The sequence below is a fragment of the Gracilinanus agilis genome, chromosome 3 (genome assembly GCF_016433145.1).
Source record: "Gracilinanus agilis isolate LMUSP501 chromosome 3, AgileGrace, whole genome shotgun sequence".
Classification (NCBI taxonomy): Eukaryota; Metazoa; Chordata; class Mammalia; order Didelphimorphia; family Didelphidae; genus Gracilinanus; species Gracilinanus agilis.
The window spans coordinates 530,314,291-530,334,089 of record NC_058132.1 but is presented as its reverse complement, the minus strand read 5'-3'; the positions used below and the strand labels follow the sequence as shown (position 1 = coordinate 530,334,089).

General features: G+C 34.7%; 1 protein-coding gene across 1 annotated transcript in view; it reads right to left on the bottom strand.

Moving 5' to 3' along the window:
* Positions 1 to 19,799, bottom strand: part of ABCC4 (ATP binding cassette subfamily C member 4) — a 288,067-nt gene that overhangs the window by 177,044 nt on the left and 91,224 nt on the right. The window contains exons 10-14 of the mRNA XM_044669348.1: positions 17,075 to 17,164; positions 15,223 to 15,414; positions 8,327 to 8,421; positions 6,715 to 6,801; positions 337 to 433 (exon numbers count right to left, since the gene is read on the bottom strand). Coding sequence (XP_044525283.1) covers positions 337 to 433; positions 6,715 to 6,801; positions 8,327 to 8,421; positions 15,223 to 15,414; positions 17,075 to 17,164 — 561 coding nt within the window. The remainder of the gene's footprint in view (positions 1 to 336; positions 434 to 6,714; positions 6,802 to 8,326; positions 8,422 to 15,222; positions 15,415 to 17,074; positions 17,165 to 19,799) is intronic.

The window sequence follows — 19,799 nt, the reverse complement described above, 5'->3', positions numbered from 1 at the left end:
TAAGCAATCTTTATGGCGCAATGGCAGTTAGACCAGTCAGAAGAAAGTCCCATACTAAGGAAGTCATGGCTCTTTTGAAGCACTAAAGTAAACAATTCAGTTTTGAAGAAATCATGGCATTCTCAATTTTAAAAGTCAGAAGTGGATAGCTAGGATAATGTCCTAATTTTACACATGAGGAAAATGAGGCTTAGAGGCTTTGGTGACATACCTAGGATCTCACAGCTAGTAAATGTCCTATATAGGACTTGATTCAACATCTTAGGTCCAGTAGACTATCTATTATACCACACTGAAAAGTAATAAAAAATGAATATAATATTTTTAATGACTTACTTCTTTTAATATCAGAATCTGGGATGCAGCTTGGAGGTACTGTAACTGATGAGTGACCAAAATCGTGACTTTCTCATGCAAAGTTTGGCAAATACAGCTAGAAAAGCCAAAGATACAGGTCATGAAAACAAAATAAAGGAATGTGCCAAAAATATCTTTTTAACTTAATGAAAAACTATTTTTGATGCAAAACTTAACAAGATATAACAAAGCATCCATGCACCAAATTATGTAGGAAAGAATCGATAGAATTGTAACCAACTAAATCTGAAATATAATACTTACTACTGAAATGCCTAATGGACATTTCAAAGTTGATGTTCTGTAGGCAGCCCAAACCCTACATTCTTTGTCTGTATTGTCTGTCTCAACCTCTTAGAATTCTGTTTCCTCAGACTGCAAAATGAACATTAATCTTTCCTTCCCATGCTACTTGTGCTTTCCTCTTAAAAATGTTGGTATTTTGCATGTTTCATATACTTATTTTCTACTGATAGAGGACAGCTCTCTAAGAACAGAGACTCATTTTTTGACTTTGCATTTCAGGTATATGGCACATAATAAACATTAAATTCTGGCTAACTGGTATAACCTATATCAGCCTATTTATTGCCTTGGGGAGGAGTAGATGAGAGAGGGAGAGAGAGAATCTGAATGCAAAATGTCATTTAACAGTTGTCAAAGTTGTTCCTACATGTATTGAGAAAAGTTAAAATACATAAATAAATAAACACTGGCTAACTAGTGGATGTCCAAAACAGAAATCATTATCTTTCTTTTCAAACCCAGGCCTCTTCTCAACTTTCTTATTTCTGGCAAGGGCACCAATCATTCCCATCACCCAAATTCAGAACCTTTATGTCAGCCTGCAAATCCAAGCAGTTGCCAAATCTTACTAAACATCTTACTAAACATAAATCAAAAAACATCTCTCACATGTCTATTTTTTACCTTTCATGTAGCAGAAAATAGCAAATATTTCAAAATTATATGCCAACTATTATATGAAAGGAAAAAATATGCAGGATATATTCAACTGAAAATGACTTATAAATAAGAATTCACATTATATAGAATACTAGAAAAAAGACTTGGGTATACATTGTATCTCCTAATCTAGCAATGGTGCTTGGTAGGTGATAGCTCATTAAGAATGCTTACCGATTAATGTATCAGGATTGAGAAATAACAGATGGGCAGCCCCAGTGCTACTTTATATTATCTTGAAAATGATAAAAGGGGGGAAGGGATAGACAGACAGAGGGAGGGAGGAAGGGAAGAAGAAATGAATGAAAGAAGGAAGGAAGGAAGAAAGGAAGGAAGGAAGGAAGGAAGGAAGGAAGGAAGGAAGGAAGGAAGAAAGGAAGGAAGGAAGGAAGGAAGGAATAGAGGGAGTAAGAGAGGGAAAGAGGGAAGAAGGGAAGAAAGGAGAAAGGGAGGGAAGGAATTAAGAAAGGGAGGGATTTTTCCTCTTGATTAAAGAAACGCAAATTAAAACAACTCTGAGGTACCATCTCATACCTATCAGACTAGCCAATATGACAGAAAAGGAAAATGATCAATGTGGGAGGGAATGTGGCAAAATTGGGACATTAATTAATGCATTACTGATGGAGTTGTAAACTGATCCAACCATTTGGGAGGGTAATTTGGAATTATGCCCAAAGGGTTATAAAACAACGCATACCCTTTGATCCAGTAATACCACTACTAGGTCTGTATCCCAAAAAGAAAAAAACAAAATGGGAAAGGATCTACTTGTACAAAAATATTTACAGTTGTTCTTTTAGTGGTGGCAAAGAATTAAAAACGAAAGGGATGTCCATCAATTGGGGAATGGATGAAGAAACGGTGGTATATGATGGTGATGGAATATCATTGTGCTATAAAGAATGATGAATAGAATGATTTCAGAAAGAACTGGAAAGACCTAAATGAACTGACATAAAGTGAAATAAGCAGAACTAAAAGAACATTCTACACAGTAACAGCAATACTGTGGAATCATCAACTATGACAGATTTAGCTACTCTCAGCAATACCAAGATCCAGGAAAATTATGAGACTTATGACAAAGAATGTTATCAACCTCCAGAGAAAGAACTGTTGGAGTAGGAATGCAGATGGAAGCATATAATTTTTCAATTGTTTATTTAGGTATATATTTTGATGTTTTGGTTTTATAAGAATATTCCCTTACAAAAATGAATGACATGGAAAATATGTTTTGCATGATAGTAACTGTATAATAACCCAGATTGAATTGCTTGCCAGCTCTGGGAGGAGAGAGGGAAGGAAGAAGGAAGACAATTTGGATCATATAACTTCAAAAAACTCATGTAGCAATTTGCTATTATATGTAATTGGTAAAAAATAATAAAAAAGATAAAAGAGGGATTTTCCTTTTAAACTAAAATTTTATAATTTAATGATTCAGAATAAACTGATTGGCATCGTATTCTGGGAATACATGAATTACCATTCATTCTCCATTGTGATAACAAGATTAAATTGCAGGGTATCGATAACTGATAAAATACCAGAATCTGAGTTACTTTAAGTGGACATGTAACAGAAGTAAGTGAAGTAAATGGCAAGTAAAAGCAAATTTGTTTCATATCTAAAACAAAACATTTCTGAACTACGACAAAACCACCATCTTTCATGATACATTGTTCAATCTAATTTTCTAACTCGTTGAAACCATTCTCCAGTTGCTGTTGAGTGATTTTACAAATTACATTCGTGATCTCAGCTCTAAGTTCCTACAAAGAATGTGGTTTTGATTAGCAAACAAGAGCTGGATCATGCTTACTTTTATCAAGTGTATATCTAAAGTTATTAAAGCTTTAAAAGTTGCTCAAGAACTTTATAAATACCCTGTCTGTTCAGAGAAATGCAGGAAAGGCTTTCTGATGGGCATGATTACACCAAGCAATTAAGGTGCTTGCCTTGGTACACAAGACTGACCCTACAGATCCAGTCAGTAAGTCAGGCAATTTGAGTTGTTTTTCCGATGGCAGTAATGAATTTCTTCTCAAGCCATTCACATTGGAGAGTGAGGTCCCTTCCTTGTAATCTAAGGCACAAGTTCACATGATGGCAGGACTGGGTCAATAAACACTTGGTGAAGAGGATTGATTTCTCTCTAAATGTCAATGACCTTTTACTATATCTCTCAGCTACATAAAATTAATGATGGTTTTCCCCTTTGCATTTGATGCCCTCCACAACTTGGCCTCAGCCAAATGTCCATTATTAATTTTAATATATTCTTAGTTATCTGGCTGGTACACTGAGCAGTGAAGTGATTCATCCAGAGTCACACGATGGTCAATATATGACAAAACAGTCCTTGAACCCAGGATTTCCAAAGTGTAAGCACAGCCTTCTGTCTACTACATTTCACCATCTCCCTACGACTATACATTGCAGGACAACTTATCAATTTCGGTAGTAGGAATTTTCTCCTTATGAGTTCCCTAGACAGGGCTAGTTTAACCCAGAAATTCATGGTAGAGAGAACAGAGAACTGGTCTTAAAGTCAGCAAGACCTGAGTTCAATTCCTGCATCCAATTGACAATGGCTAAGTCACTTACCTTCTCAAGTGTTTTAGGGAATTCTCTAATACTATAAAACTCAATTTCTCCTATCAATGTACAGGTCTTATCCACCAAGCATCTATATGAATAAATACAAACAACATATGTTGATGCAAATCAGCATCTTTTATTCACATAACAAATATGTGTTAGATATAGAATTTGAACCTGGGTCTTCTTGGTCTGAGGCCAGTCCTCTGTCTTCTATAATATGGCTCTGGGTGAATGTGTGTACACAAACATGTTCTTTTTTCTAGAAAAACTCAACTACTCAGTCATTTTAGAACCTTGCTTGTTACTGCCCCCAACCTTCGTTTCATAGGACTTTTCTGCCTGAAATGTCCTGTCTCTTCCTTTGTGCTAGTCTGGCCTTCACAAAAGCTTCTACTTAGTTCCCAGATCTCAGCATCTCACAGTGACATCTTTCTTTGTTCTATACTTAATGAACCTAAGATTTTGGTTCTTATCAGAAGATGGCTGGTCTAATTGTTTTCTTATTGTGAAATATGAGCTCCTACAGTTTAATTAGATATCAAAGCACCAAGGCACCGTAATGAGCACTGGGGTTCCAAAGATTAAAAAAAAACCCATCCATTGCTCTCAAGGAGCTTACATTCTACTGAGGGTTACAACATCTGTATAAATAAGTAAATACAAAGCAATCAGAAGTGGAAAGAGGATTAATAACTGGGATATCAGGAACAGTTTCAGAGCAGAGTTGATCTGTATCTTGAAATATAAAGAAAATGAGAAGAATTAAAGAAGGGGTAATGGCCCTTGCAAATGCAAAAAGATGGAAGAAAGTAATCAGGTTGAGAGAACAAGTTTAGCTTACAAAGTACACAAAAGGAGTAAATCAAATCAAATGAGGTAATACATTGAAAGCACTATGCAAATCTAAAAGCACTATAAATAAATGCTTTCTATCAATCATTAACATGGAATGTCTGGGAAAGGAGGCAAGAGACAGATTGCGGAGGCCCTCTAAATATATTGTTTATATTATATTATAGTAGAGTATGATATAAATATTATAGTATAGCATATGGTAGTATATTGTAATATATTATATATATTGTAATATACATATTATATATATATTATATTACTAATAGGGAACCACTAAAAATTCTGGAGCAAGACAGTGACACAGACATGAAGAATATCAGGCAGAAAGAACCTAGGAACAACAGGGGACCGATTAAAAGATTATTTTAATAGTTCAGGCAAAGTCGAGGCAAAGAAGAAAATGAGGGCCTAAACCATGGAAGTAGTCCTCTGAATAAAGAAAAAGGGAAAGATTCAGGTGATGTTGAGGTTGTTTTGGGGGAGATTTTGTTGTCATTTTTTACACTAGACCTATGATGTCCTGAATTTAGAGAGCTCCTGGAAAAGACCTCTCTCTTACAGATTGGCACGGATTTCCAATTTATAGTGTCACAGGGACGTCTGGAACACTGAGCAATTCGGTAAACTCCTCAGTTTAAAACGCAAGTCTGTGGGACCTGAGTGAAAGGTCTCCAGACTCCAAGGCCATCGCTGGCTCTCCTACTGCACAGAGAATCGATAGAGGTAGAACTGCAAAGGCTTTGTGACTGGCTGGATATTGGAAGGAAGGAAAGCTCAAAGATGAATATGAGGTTACACCTGAATTGCTGAGAACATGGCAGGACTCTTAATGAAAGCAAGAAGTCTGGAGCAAGGATAGATTAAGAAAGACTGATGATGGATTTGGGTTTGAACATATCAAGGGGAAGATGCCAATAGCTGATATAAGAAGAGATTTCCAACATGTATTTGTTAAGGGAGGGCAGGACTCACATGTACAGAAATTGCTTGTGAAGACAGAAGAAGGAAGGAATGAGGCTGTTTGTCATGGGAAAGGATGTAGTAAGAGGAACAAGGCCAATCTAAGAAAAGAATCTTGAAAACACCCATGATTAAAGGATCAGGAAGGAGACAGTGAAGAAGACTGTGTTAAGAGAAGTTAAAAAAGATAGGAGAGTCACTAAGGGTGACTAAGAAAACCAAAGGAAGATAAAGTATCCTGAAGAAGGGGTAAGTCAACAATATCAGTTGCTACAAAGATGGCAAGCAGGCTAGAGATTGAGAAGTAGCCAATGGTTTTGGTGGTTAGGAAGCCACTAGTGACTTATAAAGCAATTATTTCCAAACTATGGCACAGTTAGAAAAGCCAGAAAGAAAGTGGTTGAAGAAAGAAGGAGGGGATGATGAAGAAATAGTTTTCAAGTGTTAAAAAGTTTTCAAATTGTTTAGCAGTGAAGAGGAGAGAAATGGGAGGGCATTTAGATGAGAGAGTATTGGTGTTATTACTGCATGTTTTAGTCATTTATTCTCGCTCCAGGTAGAAGTATAAATGAAAATAAATTCATTATTTTAGTAATTTATGCTTATTGCACATAGAAGTTTAGATGGAAACAAATTCATTAATTTACTTCTTAAGCCTACTGATATTCCTTGGTTGTCATTTTCTTAAATGGCAAAAAAAAGTGATGTCTTTTAGTTAGACCACAAATTGTAGGTCAGAATACCGCCTAAGCTTATAATCTATTTGCCCCTAAGTTATACTTTGTCTAAAAAAATAAAAGGGGGGGGGATTCATTATTTTCTACCATATCATCTTAAGTTTCTCCTAAAACAAAGGAATGTATTGTTTGTTTTAAAATCTAGGCATGTCAAACAGAATGTTATCCAAATTTGCTCTTAGAAGATCACTGAAATCTAATACAAATTATTCTCTAAACAAAAACTTACTGTTCAAATAAGTGCCTTCCAACTTCTCCATCTACTGCACTGAGAGGATCATCAAGGAGATAAATATCTGCATCTTGATACACTGCTCTAGAAAAATCAAGAGATATAAGATTCAACAAACAATACTAAATAAAACCGATTGCCTTTTTAATTCATGGCAACAATTTAATTTGAAATACACGTAAAACAATTTAATTGTTTAATTCATGGCAACAATTAAAGAGTAGCTATAGGTATTGCAATGGATAGAGCACTAGGCCTAGAGTTAGAATGACCAGAGTTCTACTTTGTCCTCAGATACTAGCTGTGTTATTCAGGAAAAATCACTTCACACCATTTGCCTCAGTTTCTCATCTGTAAAATGAGCTGGAGAAGGAAATGGCAAACGACTCTGGTATCTTTTACCAAGAAAAAACACACAAATATAGAATCAGAGTATTTTTAAATCTGGGAGCAACTTCTAAGATTATCTAGTTCGATCCTTTCTTTTACAAATGATAAAATTGAAGTGACTTGTCTAAAATCCAAGATGAAATTAATAGCAAAGCTAGAACTACTATTACTCCAATCTCCAGGATCTTTGTCTGCTCTTTTTTTCATTATACCATACTCCTGTAATCCCTAATCCAACAAAGTTGAACTATTACAATAGCTAAATTAACAGCATGAAAAAGGAAATGTGAAGTTGTGTCAAGAAAGCTGGCCATAAAAGACTTCCATGAACTGATAGAGTGAAATAAGCAGAACCAGGAGAACACTGTATAAAATAACAGCAATATCGTGGAATGCTCAAACGTGATAGACCATGTTACTAACCATAATACAATGATCCAGGACAATTCTGAGGGACTTCTGAAAAAGAATGCTATCTACCTTTAGAGGAAGAACTGTTGGAGTACAAATGCAGAAGAAAACACATGATTTATCACTTGTTTATTTGGGTATATGATTTGGGGTTTTGGTTTAAGATTATTCACTTACAAAAATGAATAATATGGAAATAGGTGTTATGTAATAATACATATATATATAACCCAGATTGAATTGCTTGTCAACTCCAGGATGGGGAGCAAAAAGGTAGGGAGACAACATGAATCATATAACTGGGAAATTTATGTGGAAATTTGTTATTAAAATAAAACAAAGACATTAAAAAATAAAAATTGTATTGACAAAATAAAAAAGAAAGCTTATCATAGAGTCAGAAAAAAATAGGTTCAAATCTCAGGTCCGATTCCTCTCCCTGCCTGAGTCTCAAAAACTTAAATGGAAGAATATGTACCTACCTCCGTTGTTGGGAATTTCTACCTTCAGTCTTCTATAGCAGTCTATAAATTATAGCTTGGATCCAAACAAAAATTTGTTCAATCATTTCAATTGTGTCCAACCCTTTGTGCCCCTATTTGGGGTTTTTTTTGGCAAAGATACTGGAGTGGTTTGCCATTTCCTTCTCTGGCTCATTTTACAGATGAAGAAACTGAGGCAAATAGGGTTAAATGACCTTCCCAGGGTCACCTAGCTAGTAAGTGTCTGAGGCCAGAATTGAACACATCATGAACATGAGTTTTCCTAACTGCCCTCTACAAAAGAAAAATTGATCAAGTATACTTACCTTGCTAGATTTATTCGCGCTTTCTGTCCTCCACTTAGTGTAGTGCCCCGGTCACCTATCAGAGTTAGGTCACCATCTTCCAAAAGCTTTAAATCCTATGAGAAAGAAATGAAAAAGAATTATATACCTGGGAAAAGGGAACAAACATTTTCTATAGAACCTACTATGTGGGGATATTGCGCTAAGTACTTTGCAAATATCTCATTTGATACTCATAAAAACCCTGCAAATTAAGTGCTATTATTACCTTCATGTTACAGTTAGGGGAACTAAGGCAAACTCACCCAAGGGAGTATAGCAACAGAGTCAATATTCTAATCCCAAACCTGACTATTTATTCTGTCATTCTAAGGATTTACCAAGGAACAATCTATGTGAGTGGATAGGGATCTCAATGGTAATCACAAATTTATCTAAAATAGATAATATGAAAACAAGTGGAAAATTATTACTTCCATTCCTTCTATTTTCAAAAGCCAAGCCATGAATGAATTTGTCTCCCTATCTAAATTGTTTTTATATATCTAAATATTTTCTAAATATATAAATTATATACCTAAAAATATTACTAGAGTGCTTTATCATCATTTTTATTTGCTATTACTCACAAAAATCAGGAAGGAGGGAAAGGTATAGTCATCTCCAGTTCACAGAAGTAAAAATAAAAGACACAACTATGACCATTCAATAATTTTCTGAGGCAGCGAGAAAGGAAAAATGTCAAAGTTGGCAGGAATATAGTAAATGTGGGAAGTAACACTGTACCTGTGGGGTCTCCAGAGGTGTTTTCAAATTCAAGTGTTATATATGGGGAAAGATTAAACACAGGAATAGATCAAGGCTAGACTTTTGAATATGTATTACTTATAAATCTCTGAAAAGTGCTTAGGGATGAAATATTATACATAGATTAAATATAAGATAATGTGGTGTTTTCATCTCTCATAAGAACATAGGGAATTTCAACAAGGGCTAATATTACAAAGTCATAAATCTCTCAACTCAAAAATTCAAGTAATGCTAGCACATTCTTACATAATGGAATTCATTTGTATATTTGGATGCACTCAAAATTGGCTGCATTGACTAGATTGACTTCTGAAGTTTGTTCAGAAATTCTGATGACACTTAATAAAAAAAAAAGAGGGGTCCTGAACTGATACTTCTTAGCAAAAGATGCAGTTTGGTTTTTAATTATTTGTATTTAGTAGTTTTTCATCAAATGTACATTTTAAATTTTTATTCAGTCATTTCAGTTATGTCAGATTCTTTGTGACTCCATTTGGGATTTTCTTGGCAAAAGACACTCGTGTGGTATGCCATTTCCTTCTCCAGTTCATTTTACAGATAAGGAACTGAAGCAAACAGGATTAAGAGACTTCCCAGGATCACCCAGCTAGTAAAGTGTCTGAGGTTAGATTTGAATTCATGAAGATGAGTCTTAACTCCAGGTCCAGCATTCTATCCACTGTACCACCTAGCTGCCCCCCAATTTACAAGAATTCTAACATTTAAATGTCAGAGAAACTACAGACTTTTAAGATGCTTTAAAAAAATATCTTAAAGCAGTATTAGAATCAATGTGTTATTTTAAACAATGAGAGAAGAAAAGAGGACTACAGAGAAACCCCATAAGAATTCACAAAAAAGTACTCTATTATAGTGGTTTTGTGATAATGAAATTAAATTTGCCCTGCCCACCCTTAATCTAATCACCAAAGGTGAGAATATCCCCACTTAATTCACAAGTTGGGAGGTCTGTGAACCATGTGCGCAAGAGTGAGTGACAAATCAAAAATTTACTGACTGCCTCCTAGGCAGTCCTAAGAAAAGTGTCTTTTGTGATTGGACACGTAAACTAAAAGGAAGGCACAGGAAGTGATACAAAAGAGGCCCCTTTAAAAGAGTTCAGTTCAGTGAGTTCAGCTCTCTTCGGCCTGAAACTGAACCTGGAGGAGTGCTGGCTCGAACCCTGGACTCACTCTTTGGCCTGAAACTGGACCTAGAGAAGCTCTACCTAGGACCTTGGACTTGGTGAGACTGTTCTTAAATCTTTCCCTTAGAACTACATGTGGTGAGTGAAGAAGTCTGACTACCTCAGCCTCCCTGGAGGTACCAGCCTCCCGGAGGCTCCCTTGATTGGGAGAAGCCCTGGAGGCTAAACCCTTTGTTAATTGACTTTTAGGCTCTCAGGCTGGAACCTCTGGAGCCCTGCTGGAGTAAAGCCAGGGATTGAGGTCATAGTCTAGTTCTTTAAGTTAGATCTCTTACTCTACCCTCATATCTCTACTTCCACTCTCTTTTTATTTTGTAAAAAAATTACTAAAATCATTTTAGAATTTATTTCTATTCAATTCTAGGTGACCACACCTTTAAATATTAATATCCAACCCAAAACCCTTTTTTCCCTTTTACATTTTGTAAATTAAAAAAAAAAGGAAAATAAAGTAAAATATATGTGTGAATGTATATGTGTTTGATGTGGTTTGGGGAGGAAAAACATAGAGTACATTTATTTTTAAAATAAACAACTATTGTTTCAGATCAAAATAACTGGTGACTATTGTCTTCTAATCAGTTGTTTATTGCCTCCTTGAAGAGGACCAAAATGACACCAGTGGTGATGTTTTTTGACTTGCACGTGAATAGGATATATGAGGCAGAATTGCAGTTATCAGCCTCTTCCAAAGTCATCCAAGTCCAGTGGCAAGACAAATGCCAAGATGACTGGTGATCTTTCATGATGTACTGGATGACCTTGGCTTCTTCGATGTTTAAGCAAGCTCTTAAGTGTACCATATCACCTTTCTGCTGCTTTTGTGGCCATTAGAACCAACTGTTCTCATCCATTGTTTCTGCTGGGGGAAGTCTTCACATGCCTGGGATAGACATCCCCCTAACTCTCCGAAGGGTTTGAGGTCAACTAATCAGTATAGCACTGATAATGGTAATATGTATAAATTTAAAAGGAGACTTATTGGGGGTAATGGTGCTTCTGTGGGATGGGCCTGATGAAGATGGCCCAAGATCCTTAGATAGTACATGGATCTAAGCTGAGTGAGGAATGGGATGCCTAAATGGCCACCAAGGTGTGCTGGTAACCACCAGGGCTCATAAATGTTTCTCAGCTAAGCACCTGACCCACCTACGGGGCCCAAGCCAAAGTGATTGAGCGAGAAGTTGTATATTGATCCACGTAGCTTCTCTGGCTACTTGGCTTGGGGTTGGGTTAATGGATAAGGGTTTGTAGTGAGAATAATTGCTAATAAGGTTGGGTAACACTGTTGAATGCGATTTATTTCCTTTCCCCTTAGATGTAGCTATTAAATTGCTCTTTAGAATGACACCAGTCTTCACTGAAATCAGTTCAAGTGTTTAATTCTAATAAACTCAAAGAGGTAGGATCCAGGATAAGGAACGTGGTGTTGGGAATGGCTATGCTAAACTATAGGCGCTAGAGTTGGCTAATCAATCACTAATCAAGTTGGTAGCTGGCTGGAGAGGTTCCTCTCCCTCTCAGGCCCTGGTCATGGCCTAGATCAGGTGAAGAGAGGGTTTGTGATATTCTTCTTTTTTTTTTTTAAACCTTAACTTCTGTGTATTGGCTCCTAGGTGGAAGAGTGGTAAGGGTGGGCAATGGGGGTCAAGTGACCTGCCCAGGGTCACACAGCTGAGAAATGTCTGAGGCCAGATTTGAACCTAGGACTTCCCAGAGTCTCTAGGCCTGACTCTCAATCCACTGAGCTACCCAGCTGCCCTCTGTGATATTCTTCTTGATGATAGATGTTAGGAGTATATCTCCCAGCCCTATTCAGCAATAGGTGAATTGATATTTGAGGCAATAGGCTGCAGGTGCTAGTGTTGCAGGTCTATAGGCCTACCCACCCACCACCCAGGACCCTTTTCAAGAATGAGACCCTGAAAGGCTCAGTCTCTGGGTTTTTTTAGTGGTGGCAGTCTTTTGCCCCTGGCTCATACCATCTGGGTAAATTCTAAATTCTCTAACTATTGGTTGTCACTCAAGTTGGTCCCCATATTTTCCCCAGAGGTTGTTATAATAAGACCAACAATATGGCAGGCAAAGACATTAGATTGTGAGCTCCTTGAGGACAGAAACTGTCTTTCTTCTTTAATTCATATCTTGAGTGCTTAAAATACTATTTGAATTTATTTCTTTTGATATTTCAAAATGAAATGGCATTGTGGGTACCAGAATACCAATGTACTGTAAAATACTGAATTTTCATTTGAAAATTAGTGAAGGATAGCAATTGGCTCCCAAGGCTCTACAAGAAATCAGGATATGGCTAAATTCTAATTAAGATCGAAAATAAAATGAAAAGAAGTACTATTATAGGTCTTTAGTTTGCCTAGGCTCACATACATCATTTCTTAGTCCAGAAATTATAGAAAATATTAGATGCAGAATATTATAGAAAAGGCAGGGGAAATTTTATTTTTTAGGCCTAAAATCAAAAAAGATTCCCAAGTCCTATCTAGATAATGTCTGAAAGGTTGAAATTCCAAGTATTTCTTGAGTTTTAAAGTACAAACAAATGAACTTAAAATCATTGGCAACATCTGTCAAGAACTTTCTGAGGGGAATATATGCTGAGGCATCAGTAATAACACATATAAAGACAGTGGAATATTGTACTCAGGCAAAATGGTTAAACTGAATCCACTCAAACACTTCACAACTTCACCCTGACCCAGACGCAGCCTACAAAAAGAAGTTTATTCAAAAGTAGGAAGAAGGGATGATGATAATGACCTGGGGTGGATACTCAGATGTGGGTTACAGGGATATAATGGATAGACAAATAAATTCAAATCTTACCACAGATACTAGCTGGAGGATCCTGGGTCAGAAACTAACCTGTCTGCCTCAGTTTCTTCATTGTTAAAATGGAAATAATAATAGCACATACCTCCCAGTGTTATTGTAAGAATCAAATAAGATATTTGTAAAGCACCTTTCAAATCTTAAAGCACTATATAGATGCTGTGATTACTACTATTTCAAAGAACAGTAACTACTGCTTTTACTATAAAAATTAAGATTATCTTTAATGTCACAAGAGCTTGGGTTGAGAATAGATGTGTATAAATACTTAAAAATAGTAAAATGTACCATTCCCCATCTGCTCCCCTTCTAATTCATTTCTTCTCCCTCTTAACCACCTTGCCTCCTAAGATGGCCTAATGTCTCCAAGCAGTAAATCATAGAATTATGATATTCCCTCAATTTCATTATCTAGAAAAAGAGGATAATAATAGCATCCACCTCAAAGAGTTGTTGCAAGAATCAAATGAGATAATGAATGTTAAATTCTTTATAAGTCTTGAAACATTATATAAAAAATTTAGTTATTATCAGGACCAAAAATTTTGTTACAGCACAATTTGTCTCAATATTCTTTTATATCAAAATTTTAGTAGTGCACACAGTTAAATTTTTCCTCAGTAAAAAAGATAACCAATAGATTGATTTTTAAAAAATCATTCTTGACTATAATGTTTCTCTACCTCATTTATTTTCACTGTTCTATTTGTTTATTATTCCCTCTATTTTTATAGGATATACTAATTATTTAATGAGCAGAAAGTATCATGGTTAACTTTGTACTGAATTTTTAAAAATCAAGAAGTAACTAATAAAAACTACTTTAAATAGACTCTCTTCACCTTCTTAGTGTTAATAAAATGCTACTGGACAGATATTCTCTACAATACTCAAAAGTCACTGGCAAACAAAATAACTGTTTCTTCACAAAGAGAGCTTAACATCCTCTGTACTATACCTTTGAAATTCAGGCCCAGCCCTTTCCATAGAAGCATAAAAGCACAGTAGGATGTCCAGACTGCATTGACCAGACCCAAAGGAAGGAGCCCTTTAGGACTATTATTCACTGAATTTTAAATCCACAAGAACACAGTATGTAAGATTATCAGCCCAAAGACCTGGATCACAATAAAGTATCTTCTATTTTTAAAATGCTATTCTTTTAATACAATTGTCATCAATTTTGTTAAGTCACTAATTCTGTTAAAATTACATTGCAGTACAAAACATCCATCCTGCCTTTTGCTGTTAAACTTGAAATAACTTTTAAAAAAAACACAAAACCTCCCTCTAGCGAACTTCAGCAGTATTACAAGTTTTTTTGTCATCAGCCTTAGTTAACCCAAATAAAAAGATTTATTCCGTTGTTTTTAAGATGGTTCTTTCCATTGTCAACTGTGAATGATTTCCTATTCTCAGCAATACAAGGACCCCACACAATACCCAAGAACTTATGATAAAAAATGGAGTCTGAATGCAAATCCAGGCATACTTTTTAAATTTTATTTTTCTTGGTGTTTTTTTTGGCGGGGGGGGGGGGGGGAAAGGGATGTTTTCTTTGGCAACATGGCTAAGATGCACATGTAAAATCTTTACCAAATTGTTTGCGGTCTCAAGGAGGAAGGGAATTTGGAATTCAAAAAAATTTTAGATGGATATTGAAGGTTGTTTTTTATATGCAATTGAAAGATATATTTCTTAAAAAGATGGTCTTTCCAACTTTATAAATTAAAAGGAATGGAACAGACTCATTCAAAAAGAAAAATGGACCTTTGTAGAGGTGGGAAACTAGGTTTTCACTTTTACTTAAGAGCTTTCTGCCCCCCTTTCTTTTTTTTAGTTTTTCTTAATAGGATGATTCCCTGGATAAGAGAGTGGGGGGAATTTGTTTTATTATCTTTTGTTTTTATATCACTTTCATTGTATATAGATATACATATAGATATAAATATGGATGATATAGATATAAAATGATATATAATAACATAAAAACAAAAGTTTTTTAAAGAATACAAAATTTGATTTTATCTCAAATGAATCATTAGCTTACCTTTTTCAAGGCACATGCCTTTATCACTTTGTCATATCTTTCTTTTTCATAGGTTTTCCCAAACAAAATATTACTTCGAACAGTTCCTGAAAATACCCAGGGTTGCTGAGAAACATAGGCAATTCTTCCTTTTACAGTGACCAATCCCTCATGCCGTGGCAGTTCACCAAGCACAGCACATAAAAGAGAAGACTGAAAAAAAATGTTTTTAACAAAGTCATAAGTAACCATAAAAGAAGAATGATTGTTTATAATTTATTGAAATACTTTAGCTCAGCTTTTCTTTTGACACTACTTATCCAGCCCAAGACTAGGGTCAATGTGTCAATAGTTTATTTTGTTATCTGATGAAAAAAATGGTAAAATGAAAGTTTTGAAAATGGAAATGAGAACCATATAGTTTTATTAATACAGTAACCCAGTAATAAAATGAATCACAATTCAAAACACAATTTATCATCTTTATCTGAATTCACTTCACTTATTAAAAAATTTGAAACAAGTGCTGATTTGGGCTGAAAGTACTACTTTGTGGATATAATTGGCTAGCTCTCAGGTACATCCTGTGCCCTTTATACATGTCATATTTTGAGAATGATATTTTTAATATATGTGTCCTTCACTTAATATAATAAATGTGTTTCTCTAAAACTTACAACCAAATCAAGTAATACTTTTGATGTTCTTTTGTTTTTGTTCAGTCATGTTTAGTCATTTTCAGTCATGTCTGACTCTTTGTGACCCCACGTGGGGTTTTCTCAGCAAAGATACTTGGAATAGTTTGCCATTTACCTTTCCAGCTCATTTTATAGAGGGGGGAATTGACTGTGAACCAAACATTTATAAATTAGTTATTTGTAACTGTGACTGATTTGTCTCATAGAAACATTTTTATGTAGTGGTTGGATTGTCAGGTCATCCTATTGACCCTTGTGTACTAATAATATAGAACCAATCCACCATTTGTTGTAAGATTTGAATAGAGAAACACCCAAAGAGTTCCAATGTGAGGTGCCATATTGGAAGAAGATGTATAGAGTGAGGAAGGCCCCTTCCCAGTATCCTTCTGACATGTCAGAGAGTAAACCCTGAGATTCAGCTCCAGCAGAGGGGAGGGAAGAGGAGAGGAAGAGAAAAATGAATCATGGAACCATAGGAAAAAAAATAAAAATAAAATAAAAATGATATTAAATTATATTATATTGAAAAAAGTTGTTGCTGTAGGAAAGGAGGGTAAGGGACAGAGAAAATTTACTGAATATAAAAATATAAAATACATTTTTAAAAACTTTGAAAAAAATAATAGGCTACCTATAATCTCTAGACTCATTCATCAGAATTTTCAGAATCACAGAATGTAAAGATGAGAAGAGACTATAGGGGCCTTCTACTCAAACTCTTATACGAAAGGAATGTCCACCATCACATATTTTCAAGAAGTGGGAACCAACGACCTCATAAGGCATCCCACTCCACTTTTCTGACAGCTCTAAGGGTAAAAAAGCTTTCTTCATACTGAAGAGGCCTCTTTGCAATCTTAGGATTAGAAGAGATTCAGAGTTCATTCCTCAATTTGTTCCCCATGAAGACCTCAGGGAAGAAGGATTCACCAACAGAGGAGACAGCCGCCATCTTTGGATGCTAGTAAGCTAGCATCAACCTTCCTCCAGGTCCTCACAAAGCAAACAGGAATCCTTCTCTGAGAAACACTTAAGAGACTCAATTTTGAACTGAGAAAGATCTGCTTTTCGGCCATGATTTATTGAACTTATGGCTTTTGGCTTAAGAAACAACAGCAGAGTAATACAGAAAACAGTATTACGACAAACAACCACAATCCATTAAAACGCACCTTGCCAGATCCCACAGGTCCAACCACAGCCAACAATTCCCTTGGCCGGACAGTAAAGGAAAGGTTTCGGAGAGTTGGGACTTCCAATGTCTATCAATGAAAGTTGACCGAAATGTATTTAAATCAGTAGTCAGTCTGTTTAAGAGACTTAGGGGTGAAAGGGCACAAAAATGAAAAATTCTACATTTAAAAATAAAATACATATTCAACAGATATCAATAGATGTTAAAGTATCATTAGTCAAAGAGGGAAATTTTTGAAAATTAAATCCATTTACAGAATATTTCTCTGTGATTTAAATTAAATATTTCAAACATTTGTGCATTTAATATTAGTAGCTACCTATCTTCTTTTATTAACTTCCCACATGCATCTAGATTCTCTTGAGGCTCATCAATACCTAACAAGCCAAATCCCTTAAAGAAAGGGATTGCTACATAATACTTCTCATGCCTACATTACAGGATTATTTCTGAGAAAGCTCTTTGTAAAAGTTCCAAAATGGTACAAGTTGTTCTCTTTTTAAAAATAACAATAATAATGTATTCTTACATTAATTATTATACATTATATAAAATAGTATAATTATATTATTAGAAAAATATTATTAATAATAATAATAACAACCACCAGAGTGGTTACATGAATTCTAATTTTTCCCCCCAAAGCCTCCTATCTCAACTATTTCCACTAGATGGCAGCATCAGAACATTTTAAAATTCTGCTTCTCAAATGACTACAAATTTTTTTAACTCCATAAGTTTTATAATATAAGCTTAAGTTTTATTTATATAATTATAATTCTATAACATTATAGAATACTAATATAATGCTACAGAATTATAATTCTAAAATACTAAGTGCCTTACTTGCTAATCATAAATAAATACCCACAACTGGGCTTTAGTTAGTAAAATGGAAAGTTAGGATGCATAAAAGAAATCTGATAAGGCAACCTGGATATAAATAAGGACCTGGGTTCAAATCCCACCTCCCCTATTTATATGACCTGTGGGCCTCAATTTCTTCATCTGTGAAATAAAGGAACTGGATTAGATGTCTTCTAGATCTTTTATTCTAAGCATTACTTTCCAGGATCCCAAACAACAATCCCCTTTTCATCTATATCACTGGTAGTGTCTGTCCATGACAAACAACTAGCTATAAACAGGCATTCTGTAATAATGGAAAATGTATAGAGTGGACATGATAAACCAGCACCTGGATCCCTGATGTCATTCCACTATATTACATTGTCCCACATAGCATGATGTTTCTCAAAATAATGGGAACACATCTGGGTTTCCCATCCTAACTATGCTATCCTATTCTAACTTTGCTTTCTTTCCTAAAATGAATTTATGAATGAGATCACAGGCTCAGTCAACAGAGCAAATGCTAAAGAAAAATCTGATAATTTGTAATGAAGTTCTTGGGAAAAGTTTAAGTCAAATTAATTAACTGTATTGTTTTCTCTGGTACAAAGACATTTCCCTGGAATATTGTGATATGGATAAACCTAGATTATTGTTTTATCCATCTAAGAAGTTCTTAAACTTGGAGCCTCTCGACTTCTTTAGAAATATTTTTATAACTATTTCAATACAGTGGGTTTCCTTTGTAATCAGATTTCATTTTATTCATTTAAAAAACATTATTCTGAAGAGATTTGTAGATTTCACCAGATGGATAGAGGTATCCAAGATATTGTTACAAACTTCCAGTTTAAGTGAACACCATTCACACAGAGTAGCCTTTTAGAATCGAATTCTCTCACATATATTTAATAATTTGAAATCAAAATGTCAGATCATGGCTTTTAAGAATTTCAAAACCTACGTGTGTGTGAAAATGAGGACTTACCTAATCTGTGAATAGTACCTTTCCTTGTGTCATTTTGTCTATAAGTGTGCAAGTTGATAGAACATATAACCCAAATGAGAGCAGGGACTGTCTTAAAGAGATGGGGAAGGATCCCCATCATCAAAGGATAAAAGCTACATACTTAGCAATATTTAATAAATACTTGTTTAGTTGTTTTAAATCAACTGATATTCAATTAACTAACTAATTGATATTTAATAGCTACTATAACATTATGGTATATAATATATCATTATACTATATAACATATATTACTACATATAATAATCAAAATACTATATAATCTATAAACTATATACTAAATATATCATTATACTATATAATAATACTTGTAACCTTAACTTTTCTAAATTAAATTAAAATATTAAATACTATATAATATATATAACATATACAATTATAAACTATATAACTTATATATAATTATAAGCCATACACTAAATATATTATGCCATATAATACACACTATACTATATAAATCTTATAAACTTAAGTTTCTTAAATTAAATATTATATATCATCTTATACTCTATAATCTTAACTCTAAACTTAGACTCCTGTGACTGATAGGGAACAATATGCAAAATATCATACCTCTTGGTTAACTCTGTGTGGCGTATTCAAAGACCTAGAGCTTAAAATCCCTAATTAGCTGTGAGACTTGGGATGGGTTACTTAAACCCTCCTTTTTTCTCAGCTATAAAATGAGAGAGTTGCACTAGATCATTTCTCAGGTCTCTTCCAACTTTAAATTGTAAGATATAAAAACTTCAATAATCCATTATTTACTAGTCATCATCTACACGAGTTCTAGAACTCAGGTAAGGCTTGGCATTAAGTT